This window comes from Diabrotica undecimpunctata, chromosome 7 (genome assembly GCF_040954645.1).
Source record: "Diabrotica undecimpunctata isolate CICGRU chromosome 7, icDiaUnde3, whole genome shotgun sequence".
Lineage (NCBI taxonomy): Eukaryota > Metazoa > Arthropoda > Insecta > Coleoptera > Chrysomelidae > Diabrotica > Diabrotica undecimpunctata.
In genome coordinates this window covers 14524415-14538265 of record NC_092809.1, presented here as the reverse complement: position 1 = coordinate 14538265, position 13851 = coordinate 14524415, and the positions used below count along the sequence as shown (strand labels likewise).

At 32.1% G+C, this 13851-nt stretch overlaps 1 protein-coding gene across 1 annotated transcript in view; it reads left to right on the top strand.

The window, feature by feature from the left end:
- The first annotated feature begins 10885 nt into the window (after window positions 1-10885).
- LOC140446193 (uncharacterized) overlaps window positions 10886-13851 on the top strand; it is a 29119-nt gene continuing 26153 nt past the window's right edge. The window contains exon 1 of the mRNA XM_072538732.1: window positions 10886-11215. Coding sequence (XP_072394833.1) covers window positions 10979-11215 — 237 coding nt within the window. The 5' untranslated portion in view covers window positions 10886-10978. The remainder of the gene's footprint in view (window positions 11216-13851) is intronic.

Below are 13851 nucleotides of genomic sequence, written 5' to 3'. Positions count from 1 at the left end.
TGAAGTATATTTTAACTGTTTTTTATAATGTTAACTTAAGGGAATAAATAAACGATTAGTAAAAAAAATATATCTTAAGATTTACCTGTCAATATTGACATGTCGCCCATTGGCGACATCAGCACTGATCGACAAAGTTACATCTGCCGTGCTAATGTCGCCTATGAGCGACACTTACATTTTAGTAGTAAAACGATGAAACATCGTAGGTGATGGTCAAATCTAACATCTTCTACTCAATTCTACTCTTTCACCGTGACTTACATTTTAGCCAAAAAAAAATTTGGAACATTTTAAAATTATATTTAGGTTATCTAAAGTGTGTATACTGTTTTGTTCTAATAGAATATTAAATTTATTTAAATGTATATCTCTTTGTTTAATATATGAATTTTCATATACTATATGTAAACTAAAAATAATTTGATCAAAATCAGAATATGATATTGTAACCTTTCGCGGATCATGGATAAGCTGGCTCTATGTAGAATGTTGTTAAACCTTCTGCTTGAATATGCTGGACGTAACTTCAAGTCCTTTGGTATTAGGTTGTTGTCTCTACATCTTCGTAAAAATTTGATTGAATTTTGACAATGTGCCAGTTTCTTGTATAGAATTTCCAATCTCCGAAAATTTTGAATAACGCTGGGCCCATAACGGTTTCTTAATATTGTTTTGAAGCTATTTTCTTGTGGCATTTTAAATCAATTACTATTTAAATGGGAATAAGCCACAATTAAAGCTTAAAATACGTTTATTGACGTTTCAATTTCCACTTCGGAAATCGTTCTCAAAATACAAACATTAGTGAATACGTTTTGTATTTTGAGAACGATTTCCGAAGTGGAAATTGAAACGTCATTTTAAAATTATTTATTTGTATTACAAAATAAACAAAACATATATTATTAATAATGTAAATTAAACTACAGACATAAAATAACTCAAACAAACAAAATAACTAACAAAGAACAAAAAAATATAATCTTTGTATAACACAAAAATTAAAAGTCGGTACTTTACAAAATTCTTAAAACAACTTGGAAAAATAAAAATATATGAAACAGAACAAAAAATATGTATATCTTAGTATTGCACAAAAATAAAACGTTCTCTTTACAAATTTTTGTGGTACTTAACAAAGCAATCAGATATACACAACCCAGGTTTGTCAATACACGTTTCACAATGAAAAACTGTTTCTTTTATAACTTTATTTTTGTGACAATTTTTGCATCTTTTTCTAATAATTCTACCCGAGGCATTGGTTGCGGATAATTTTGTGAGAAAATGTTCCGTTATTTTAGATTTAGAGCGCAGAATTGGTTCTGATGTCTGATGTCATAATCTGTAGTCTAAAGTTATAAAAATCTAACTTATTTCCAGAAAATTTATTGAAAAGTAAAAAAGCATTTAGCAGAATAATCTGAAAAATATGAATGGCCAATTTTTTATACCACCTTATTGTTTTATGAGTAGTTGGGTAATAGGCCATCATTTGATCTTGACGATCGATGCCACTCATAAACTTGTTGTACTGTAGAATTGGACGAGGCTTTAATATTTCTTCTCCCCTTTTAGTTTTAATTTTGTCTAAGCAGTTTTCATGTTCTGTAGATATCTCAGCCACTCTCTTCTATCCCTCCATTTTGCAATCATTACGTCGTCTGCATATCTTGCAATAGTGTCTCCCTTAGAAAGTTTAGCTTTTTTTACATCTTCAGGATTATTTTTTCTATCCAATCGGAGCGTCCCAGTACAATATGTATCTGATGCTAATAACTTTTTTGCTAATAAATAACTATTATAGAAATTATCCATATAGACTGAATGTCCATTATTCAATTTTTCTTTTAGCAGGTGTAACACCACTTTTTCTGTGTGTCCTTTTCCTTCCATATCATCCAACTGGCCGGTATAAAGAAGAAATTTAAGAACTATTCCGTGTGGCTCCGTTAGCATGTAAAGTTTTATGCCGCACTTGTGTCTTTTGTTCTTAATATATTGGCGGAAAACTAGCCGCCCTCGCCAAAGGATCATAGATTCGTCTAGCGAAAGTTCTTTACTGGGGTAATATACGTCGCACATTTTTTTGTTAAAATAATCTATTAGACCGCGTATTTTGTACAAACGATCTTCAGGTTTTGGTTCAGAAGAGTCTGGATTTTTTACGAAGTATAAACAATGCAAAATAAGTAGAAACCGATCTCTACTCATATGGCTTGAAAAGCAGGATAGATTAAAAAGCCTGTCCTTTTTCCAATAATCTTGGTACCTATTAAGTTTTATACTTCCAGTATGTAGAATTAACCCAATAAATTTAAGAAATTCTGGCACCGTTAAATCTTTCCATCGCGAAATTCGAGACGATTCAGTTTCAGCTTTTGCAAAAAATACTTCTAGTGCGTACTCATTTGTAAAATTAACTATATCATTTAAAATATTTTCGTCTAATAAAAATAAAAAATAATCAATCGGTTTATTTCCTGGGACACTGTGTAACAACTTACAAGGTTTTGAAAATAATATATTTTTAAATCCTTTTCATCTCTTGTTGACGTTTGCGCAGGAGTATTATTAATTTCATCATCTAAAAAAAGATATTTATTTTTGCTTGTAAGGCTGCCATAACTAACTCTGTATTTTTAACTGTTTCTGCACTATTGTCTTCGTTAATGTCCTCTCCGTCAGTAAATTCATCAGTCCAGTCGCTATCACTATCCTCAAAGGGATCAATTTCATCTTCGCTAAGGTCCGCCAATATTTTCATTTCGTCCTCAGTTAATTTTTTAGGATTTTTAGGCTGAAATCTCGGCCTTTTTACACCCGAAGGGCCGGCTTCACTGTCCATAATTAAGTCTTATTTTATACTACCGTAGTATGCAAAACAAAACACAAAACGGCAAAAGAACACAAAAAAAACTTTTTTTCGTCCTTTAAATTTACGCTCGCAAACACACATCTACACACTAACAATGCTAAGAGAATACTAACAATATAAAACCACATATAAAACAGAGCGTACCCTTGTCGCCTTTTACCGACATCAGCACTGCAGTCAATATGCTCATGTCGCCAATAGGCGACATGCGCAGTGAAAGTGTTAAAACCACCCCCTTATTAGAAGAGGAAAACGGAACAAATCGATTTACCAAGAATCTACACGTCGTAGAAGAAAATATTTCAAATAAAAAATGTAGCTAAGATGATTTTAAACAAAATTAATTATTTATTAGCACTTTTTTTTGTAAAATGAACCATTTTGTTAAAAATAACGCTTGAAGTGATCAGCCAATGTCAGCTACGCGCGCGAAATAAAATTTGTATCAATTCGACGGTAAAACTTCGATATCTTTTAATCACAGTGTCCTATCGCCAAAATCAAAAACCGTTTTAAAGGTGAAGAATGCAGCTTTTTTATATTTTTGCATTTTGCCCAAATTGAAATCAGTTTTTATAAAATAAATTTGCACGATTTTTGCATTTTTTAGAATTCCCATGAGATCATTAAAATTTATCACTTTTCCATTACCCAGTCACTTAAAATATGACAAAACCTCCTTTTGTGATATTTTTTCCACGTTTTTAATACATAACCTTCACTACATATGGCTAAATAAGTTTTCCATAAGATATTTCTTCATTTTACTAGCGTCTTTCTCATTTCTCATATTACGTTTTTCGTATTTATAAATTAAGGTAAGGTAATTGAAAATTACCTTAAAGTTTATTAAAGATAGGTAAGTAAATTTACATTATGACCAGTTTTGATAATTTTTATACGTATATATACGGTTACCTTTCATCAATACAGCTATTTTGTTGTTTGTTCCTATTTTGCGAGACGTGCCATTACATTTTACTTTTATTAATCACTCGCATTAACCTTTTCTATTTGTTTTAAACGTTTTAACGTTTAACATTCTTTTCCTCAAGTAGCTGTAGCTTCCCCCGTGGTTATTGTTAGTTGTTGCCCTGGAAACCATCAGGGTCTTCTAATTCTAATACCACAAATTGGTCGTATTGCTTGTGTAGTAATCCTTTCCCAAGTTAACATGCCCCTTTCATAACTTGGCTGCACCGTACTGAAGATAACCAATTGTCAGAAATACGTATATACGGTTGCCCTCACAACATTAAATGTTAACATGTTGAATAACGGACCCTTTTGTATAAGAGTAAATGGACTCATAGCTATTTCGCGTCGCTAATTTCGTGACGATTTGCTCTGCATTTTACTATAGAGAAAAATTAATACAACGCCAGTATAGAAGCTTTGCTTCAAAATATATAAATATTAAAAATATTTAAATAGCTATATTAAGACCGTTCTTCGCGATTCTGGGCATAGCTAAATTCCAATGTAAAAGTTTATATCAAATAACGCAAAAACTATGGCAGATATTGAGATGATTCTTGTTTTATATGAAAGGTCTTAAAAAGTTCTAGTGCACTATTTGGTTGTAAATTAATAAATTGTTTAAATAATAATTTTTTTTTCAAATATTTTTGGTTAAAATAAACGTAATTTTTTTTTAAATAGGGCACTACAGTATCTGACCCACTTTCCGAATATGTTTTTATTTTTATCATAAAGTGTAACACAAAGCAGCTATTTGGTATAAACTTTTTAAAAAATCTCAAAGTTCTGCTAAATGTTTCTCTCTCTCGGTCAGTACAGGCTGTCCTTGTCGATAGTTTCTGGATTCTCGCCGACGGGTAGGTAAGAATGAGGGAGGGTCATAAATAATGTTGACTAACATTATTAGGGCTTATTCCGACTTTTGACAAACCAGTGTGTTAATTGTTTTTAATATTGGTTTTCACGGCAAAAAACTTAAATTTTATGTGTAAGTGGCATAACATGCATATAGTTATACTTAATGCATGCATTTATTTTTAACTTTATTAATATCAATAAAGTTTTAATTGTGTCGAGACAAATAAATAGTAAGAACTACAAAATACAAATCTAGTTCATGTACGGCGGAATTTTGAGCGATGATTGAGACTGTGCGAATGAATTGAGAACTGTACGTAGGGTCCTGTTTCTCACCTTGCTGCAATTATTTATTATCTTAGCAATGCAAGGTAGAAATCAAAAAATATTAGACCTGTAAAAATACTTTTAGACTTATTTATTACATCACATACTGACTCTGTAATAAACGAAGATCGAAAAATTTTAATATTTTGTACTTTTATAATATTTCATTATTAGATATTAACAGAAATTGAAAAAAGGTCAAATATGAAATTAAATATAATTATTTTATAAATTTAATCAATAAATGATAATATTTAACTAATAATCACGACTCGAATAAAGAGGGGGAAACAAAAATAGTTATTTGTCACATTTAAATGGGGTTATGTGCTTATAATATGAAAAAATTCAGTTTTTTCGAATTCAGAGTATGTTTTAGTGTGAAAATGGTCAATATGACCCTGCTATTAGAAAAAATGAAAAAAAAAATAGATAAAAATAGTTCTTCATTCACATGCAGTTGAGGTTATATGCTAAAAACATGGGAGAAACATATAAAAAAATGGGGTTTGTCGTATTTTAAGCATGGTCTGGTCTGAAAATGGCAAATCTGATCGCTCTATGAGAAATAACAAAAAAATATATCAAAAATCGTTATTTATTGACATATTGACATATTGATTTTCCGGAGCGAAAATGAAATGAAAAATCTAAGTCCGTCATTCAAAAGAGCGGAAAAAATACAGGAAAAATAATTGTTTAGAAGTTTGCTAAAATAAACTACATAACCTAGAAATTCTTTGAAAAATTCAAATATTTTTCCTGAGCTAAATTTTGATCCAATAAATCTGAAAAAAATTAGAGGGTTTTTGGGCATGAAAATATTTCAATGATAATCACTACTAGAATAAAATGGGGTCAGAAATAAAAATCCTTATTTTTCACATTTAAATGGGGTTATGTGCTTATAATGCCAGACTTCATTAGAATACAAAGATTGCAATGGGCCGGACATGTGATAAGAATGGTTGAGGATAGGCTACCAAAAAGAGCACTGAATGCTAGAATGCAGGGAAAGACATCGGTTGAAAAGCCAAGAAAGCGCTGGAGACACAGTAAACAGCGAAGCACAAGCCCTTTTAGGAGTCCGTGTATGGAGAAGATCAGCCACAGACAAGCAAGGGTGGAGGTAAAAAATAAAGGAGGCCAAGGCTCAATTTGGGTTGTAGTAAAGAACATTAATATTAAAAAAATTCAGTTTTTTCGAATTCAGAGTATTTTTTAGTGTGTAAATGGCCAATATGACCCTGCTATTAGAAAAAATGGAAAAAATAGATAAAAAATAGTTCTTCATTCACATGCAGTTGAATTAATATGCTAAAAACATGGGAAAAACTTATCAAAAAAGAGGGATTTTGTATTTTGAGCATGTTCTCATCTGAAAATGACAAACCTGATCTCTCTATGAGAAGCTCTTAACAAAAAAATACATAAAAAATCGTTAATTATTAAAAATTTTTTGAAAAATTCAAATATTTTTCCTGAGCTAAATTTTGATCCAATAAATCTGAAAAAAATTACCGTGTTTTTGGACATGAAAATATTTTAATGATAATCACCACTAGAATTAAAGAAGGAGGAGAAACAAAAATCGTTATTTGTCACATTTCAAGGAAGTTTTGTGCTTGAAAAATGGGAAAAAATATCAAAATGAGATTTTCAAATTTTGAGCATTTCCGGAGCGAAAATGAAAAATCTAGCCTTGAGTTGTTTCTTCACAGATACACGCTGGCCTACACTGGGAACAAATAAAAGCATCAGCCTCTTAAAGGAAGAATCTAACAGAATACAAACTAACTCCATTTCTTTTCAACTTATTAATATATAAATAATCTAATATGTTTGAAAAATAAAATACATAATAAATAAAAAAGAGTTAGATGGTCTGCTTTGCAGATGACGCGATAGTTATAGTGGACACTGAAGATGATCTACAAAGAGGTTTCACAGGTTGCATAAAATTTGTAGCAACTTAAACATACACATAATCAATCAAGAATACATAATGTGTGGATATAGCTAGAGAGCAAATGAGATAAAACTCATTATAGACAAAATACTGTAGGACAGATTTCAAGACCAGTTGGTGAGAGAACGCAAGGAATACCGACAATATTGATGAATCGGTATTCACAGATTTTTAACAAGAATTAGAAAAATCTATATTTAAACGACTAGAAAGGCTTTATAGAAAGAAATCTCGTTACTTTTAAAGAAATGGTTTCATACCATCTAAATCTGATGGTACATACTTATCAATCGAATTGGTGTTTTCAATTTGTGATTCACCTAATTGTAATTGTGTATCAGGATGTTGGTTGCATCTGCTAACTAAAAATTGGATCTTATTTGCATTACTCTCTGTACCAATTTTCTCTTTTGCTACGGGAATACATTTTAACAGAATTTGAATTTGGAGTTATTCTATTCGCTCCGTGCGTGACTGACACGACACCTACCGCCTTCATCTGACAGTTTTGGACCTTCTTCTTCTTCTTCTTCTTCTTTTTGGCTTTTATTCTTCTGAATAATCAGCCAGTACATTTGTTTTGTTAATTTTTGGGCCACTGTCGTGAGTCTGAGAATATCTCATGCCCTATTATCAATTATCATTGACATATAGACATTTTTTCTACATATCTACATTTTATTTATGTTTTCTATTTTCTTATAGTTATAGTTGGTTTAAATGTTAATATTGGATAGGTTATTATTAAGGTTATAATTTTATATGGTTGATCTGTAGGAATCTGATAAGAATTTTGATAATTTTAGGGTTAATCTCGCATAGAAGCATTGGTATGTTAATTGGGGTTTTAATATTAATTTTGATCAGCTCCTGATAGACATCATAATCTTTTATTTTGTTTATTGGGCATTCCCAAAATATGTGTTCTAGTGTATCCATTTGCCCACATTCACAGTATGGGTTATCGCGAATGTTGATTTTATATAAATGTACTCCTGTCAGGCAATGACCACTCCTCATTCTAATAATGGTAGTAATATACCGCCTATCTATGTATGGGATTGTGTCAAACCATGGTTTATTAGGAAAAAAATTTTGTATGTTGTTATACCACTTGCCTTTATATTGAAAAGAATTTAACCAATTATTTTGATGCATAGAACATATTTTATTTTTTAATAATGGCATGATATCCAAGTTACTTAATCGAATTTTAGCAGGAATATTTAATTCAGCCCCAATCTTTGCCAGTTTGTCAGCTATTTCATTTCCCTTGATATCATTATGTCCAGGAATCCAACATAATCTAATATCTTTCCCATATTTATTTAAATAGTATAGTTTCTTTTTAACTTGCAAGACTCTGTAATCTTTTGTTGCAGTTATCATATTGTTATTAATGTTGTCTATAGCGCTCTTTACGCCAGGGGGACACCATATCGCCGAAACTGTTCACTACGCTTTTGGAATATATATGTAAAAGGGCAAAACTGACCGACAAGGGCATAAACATAAACGGAGAAAAGCTTAGCCATCTAAGGTTTGCAGATGATATTGTACTAATAGCTGATAGGATAGATGAGGCCAAAGAACTTTTAAATCAGCTCTACCTTTCCTCGCTAGAAGGGGGATTGAAAATAAATATATCTAAATCCCAGATGATGACAAATCTTGTAGTCAGCGAAGATATATGCGTAGGAACAAGATCCATAGACCAGGTAATGGCCTATAAATACCTAGGTCATGAGATTCGTATAGGAAAAGATAACCAAACCGTTGAGCTTCTCCGTCGTATAAGACTGACTTGGGCAGCCTTCGGCAAGCTAAACCATATTTTCAAATCGTCTGATATACCAATATGCCTTAAAAGAAACCATGACCATGACAAGGAGAACAGTTCAAAAGATCCGTGTGTGTCAAAGGGCGATGGAGCGTGCTATGTTGGGCGTTTCACTACGAGACAAGATCCCAAATCGCCAGCTACGACAAAGAACAGGAGTGGCTGATGCAGTAGAGAGAGTAGCAACACTAAAATGGAACTGGGCAGGCCACGTGGCTCAAATGACAGACAATAGATGGACAAAGCGGATACTGGAATGTAGACCAAGAGATGATGCCTACCGAAGTAGAGGTCGTCCACCAACACGTTGGACTGACGATCTAAAACGTTGTCATAGGAATTGGATGCAAGAGGCACAAGATCGAAATAGATGGAAAATTATGAGGGAGATCTATGTCTAGCAGTGGATAAGCGAAGATTGAATGATGATAGCGCTCTTTGAGTCCGTAAATATTATAGCTTTATCAAAACTTTTTTCCTCACAAATCATTAGACCCTTTTGAATAGCTATTATTTCTGCTGTACAGATATTAATAAGTGAAGGAATTTTTTCAGAAAAGGAATAATTTATACTAGGTATGTGTATTCCTATGCCCGTTTTGGCTTCCTCAAGGTTTTGATTTTTTTGTTTTTTTGAAGCATCTGTAAATATTTGTATGTAATTATAGTAATACGAATTTACAAAATTGTAATATTCCCAAAGGTTATGGGAACTATTTTTTTTTAATAATGTTTTTATAATTGGTACATTATAAGTGTAGATATCATATTCATTTGAGTAGCAGGCTGGTATGTCACTTGTGTTCATTGATGGTAAAAACTTTTTAACTTCTGTTAGAGCGTCAATCAAATATGTTGGATTTTTTCCCTTCCAATATCCTTGTTGATAACCATGATATTTTTTTAAGTCTAGAAGCATATATAATAATGAGTGATTTGGAGTTGTGCTAATCTTTGCTATGTATTTCGTGGCAATCCATTTAAATCTATGGTGTAGATCGATAGTTGCACTTTCTGCTAAAATGACATTAGTGGGAGTAGATTTCATCATCCCATGTGTTGTTCTCAAAGCTTGGAATTGTATTCGGTTTAATTTCATAAAATTTTGTTGAGAGAAGTTATTAATTATACTAGCGCCATAATCTAATTGTGATTGTATCAAGCCATTATATAATTAATTTTAGTGTTCTTGGGTCTGATCCCCACCATACTCTACAAAGAGCACGTATTATATTAATGCCCTTTTGGGCTTTATTAATCATGTTATCTATTTGGTCTGACCAATTTAGATTGTGCTTAAATATTACACCAATTTAGTAGTTTTGGACCTACCAATTTTCAGGTTAAACATATGATATTAATGACATATGTTTGACATTGTTAAATACAGGCGAAATTGACAATTATTAATAATTAACTTTTTAATTATATTTTTTCAGTTTATGTACAAAATAAATGTTGTATTAAAAACTGGGTTTCTCAAAATTCATCATAATATATCTTTTTAAGCCCAAACGGAAAAGAAAACTTAAAAATCTAGTACTGGCAAATCAAGTTTTTCACGTGAAAGAGCATATAATTAAAAACAGTAATAGTAAAAGTTATGATATAAAAGCTAAAGTCATCAGGCACTCTGCAGTTAGCTTGAAGCCTTATAAAATATCATTTAAGGTAAATTATTTAAATATTTCAATTGCATAAAAATGAGTTTACGTGATATTTCCTTTTTCATATTAATAGCACGGATCCATCTTTTTCTTTTCTCTAATTTATATGTAATCTTTGGAAACCTATAAAAACTACACTTACTATTTTTGCTATTATTAGCACAACTAAATACGTATGTATTTGCACACATTTTTGATAAAATTTATGCGTAAAAAGATAGTGTCCAATTTTGTCATATTTCGCCGCTACGCACGCTGGCATCGTTTCAAGGTACCCCTACCATGGTCACGCACGGAGCAAATAGGCTGAACAAAATATTGATAAATCGGTTTCTAGGTAACTCAATCCGTATCGATTCCTCAAAAGTTGAGTATTCATAAATTTTGAAGGGTTAAAGTGCAGTTGTCAAATGATAAAAAAGTTTTGTTTATAATAATTTATTTAACGTATAAGAATGGCACAACAAATGGAAACGAGATATCACTACTTTCAAGGACAGAACCCAGAAAACACCAAAATTTCTGATAGGACCCACGCTTTGCATATAACGGGAGGTGCTTGGAAGAAAATTAATACACATTTAGATAGAAAAAAGCTGGCTAGAGAAGTATTAGAAAAAGAAGAGAGACATAAAGCGTATTTGAACGATGGATCTAAGGACATGATTAAAAATTGGGCGAATTCTTTAGAGGTAAGTAATTTTTCACATTATTGTTAATATGTACTTATCTGTTTTATTGTCACGGAATGAAAGATATGTGTGCACTTGGTTAAAACTTGGTTATTTCCCTCTTTTTCCGGTCTCTTGCTTTCTCTCTCTAATTTCTCACGCCTATTTCTGACAAGTCGTGCTTTACTGCTTCCAACCACTTTTTCTTTGGACGTCCTCTTCTTTTTTCCGCATTTCTCCCTCCTTTAGTTTGTTTGTTTTAATCATTTTGATTTTCTGGCATTCGTATAATGTGACCAAGCTATCCAGCTCTTTGGGCTCGTATTTTTACCGTAATTGTTGGTTTTCCATACATCCTCATTATTTCTTTATTCATTCTTCTCCAAATATTCTCTGCGGTCTTTATATCTCCGAAGATTTTTCTGAGCACGTTCATAATCCACGTTTCACTGGCATACGCCACTGTGGGTCTGATTACTGTCTCGTAGACTCGCAGTTTAGCTGTTCCATTTTTTGCTTTCAGTTATGTACTTAGTGACCCTATCGCTCTGCTTCCCTTCATTAACCTTTTGTCTATCTCTTTTTCTTGTTTTCCCGTGTTCGTTATGGTTACTCCTAAGTATTCAAATTCTCTACTCTTCTTTATGGCTTGGAAGCGTGGACACTAAAACAAGTCCATCTGAATAAGTTGGCCGTTGAATTTTGGTGTTACAGAAGAATCCTACGAATATCATGGATTCAAAGAATGTCAAATGTGGAAGTAACTAGAAGGATAGGAAATGAGGCGGAAATAATATTAACTATCAAAAGACGAAAACTTGAGTACTTAGGACATGTAATGACAGGGCAAAAATACGCATTATTACAACTTATTATGCAAGGCAAAATCCGAGGAAAGCGAATTGTGGGAAGACGAAGAATATCCTGGCTTGAGAACTTAAGGGACTGGTTTGAATGCAGTAGTGCAGAACTTTTTAAAGAGGCGGTCAACAGAGTCCGCATAGCCATGATGATTTCCAACCTTCGATAGAAGATGGAACTTAAAGAAGAAGAATTCAAATTCTGACACTTCTTCAAAACTATAGACAGTCTCTGCTCCTTTCATTTTGATATATTTGTTATGTCTCCTCTCATTTCCATATATTGCGTTTTAGCTTGGTTTATTATTAATCCGTATCTTTTTACTTCTTCTTCAAATTTCTGGAAAACTTTTTCTAAATGTTTTTTTGTTCTCGCTAGTATTAACAGATCATCCGCGTACGTTATGCACTGTTCCCTGCTATTGAAAATAGTCCTGTTTGTGCTTATATTTGATCTTCTTACGATTTGTTCTAATACTAGGTTAAATAAATTCGTTGATAGCGGATCCCCTTGTTTTAAACATCTATTCACTGAGAACTATTTTGAAAAGATTCCTTTCATTGTTACTCTATTGAAATGTTTTTATTAATCTAATTTATTGTCTTTTTTTATTATAAAAAGTTCTACATTTATAACACTTACAAGTTTAAAGTCTTTATTTAATTTATATATACAATATTCTTACACTTATCACAACTACTTTAATTTATATTATTTATCTACAATATTTATTTCCCCGTTAGAATTCGAAAGTCGACGCGATATTATTTTTCAGACTGCCTTCAACAATTAAAATTTTGCTATATATATCAAAACAGCCGTTAGACTAGAATTCCGGCGATTCCCTTCGAACAGACGAGAAGGTCACCCGGACTGGTTTTTCATTCGACCTTCTTCTGGAAACTTCGAATCGTAGGAGACCTGTCGGTTATTACCTGGGGTTTCTGCCGGCTGGTGTATGATCTAGAAAAGACTTGAGTGGAATAGAATTAGAAATATAATCTTTACAGTTAAATATGAATCATAATTTTATCGTAACACTATTCATCATGTTCATAAGCATCATTCTCACTAGCCTTATAAGCTTTTCTGGTATTTCTAATGTTTTCATGGCCTCATATAGCATCGTTTGATTTAGAGTCATATGCTTGTTTAAAATCGATAAACAGTATATGTAATCCTAAGTTTTGTTCGTAGCTATTATTTTGTATTAATTTTAACATAGGTACTTATTTGATCAGTAGTTGTTCTTTCCGATCTATAACCTCCCTGGTATTCTCCAATCACTTTGTTATCATATTTTGTTAATCTTTTTCTAATAATTTTTTCAAGTATTTTATAGACTACTTCTAATAATAGTGCTATACATCTATAGTTTTCGCACTCCGTTTTGTCTCCTTTTTTATAGATAGGGAAATAAGAGTACTACTCCATTGTTTCGGCATTTCTTCCTTTTGCCAAATTATTAGTGTCAAGTGAAATGTACTTTCCTTCAATCTTTCGCCACCTTCCTTAAAAATCTCAGCTGGGATACCACTTTCTCCTGCACTTTTGTTATTTCATAGGTCTCTTATTATTTCTTTAACGTCCCTTCTTCATCTTCTTGCCAATTCTCATTTCCACCAAGATCCTCTTGTTGGTCTGTATTTAATAGATCCTCGAAATATTCCGCCCATCTGTTTAATTTTTCTGTTGTTTCCTTTATTTTACTATTCATTATCATAAGTGGCTCGACAATCCGTTGTGAATCTTGGCCTGTTCACAAAGAAGTCGCCACTCCTGACGATTCCTGTCAA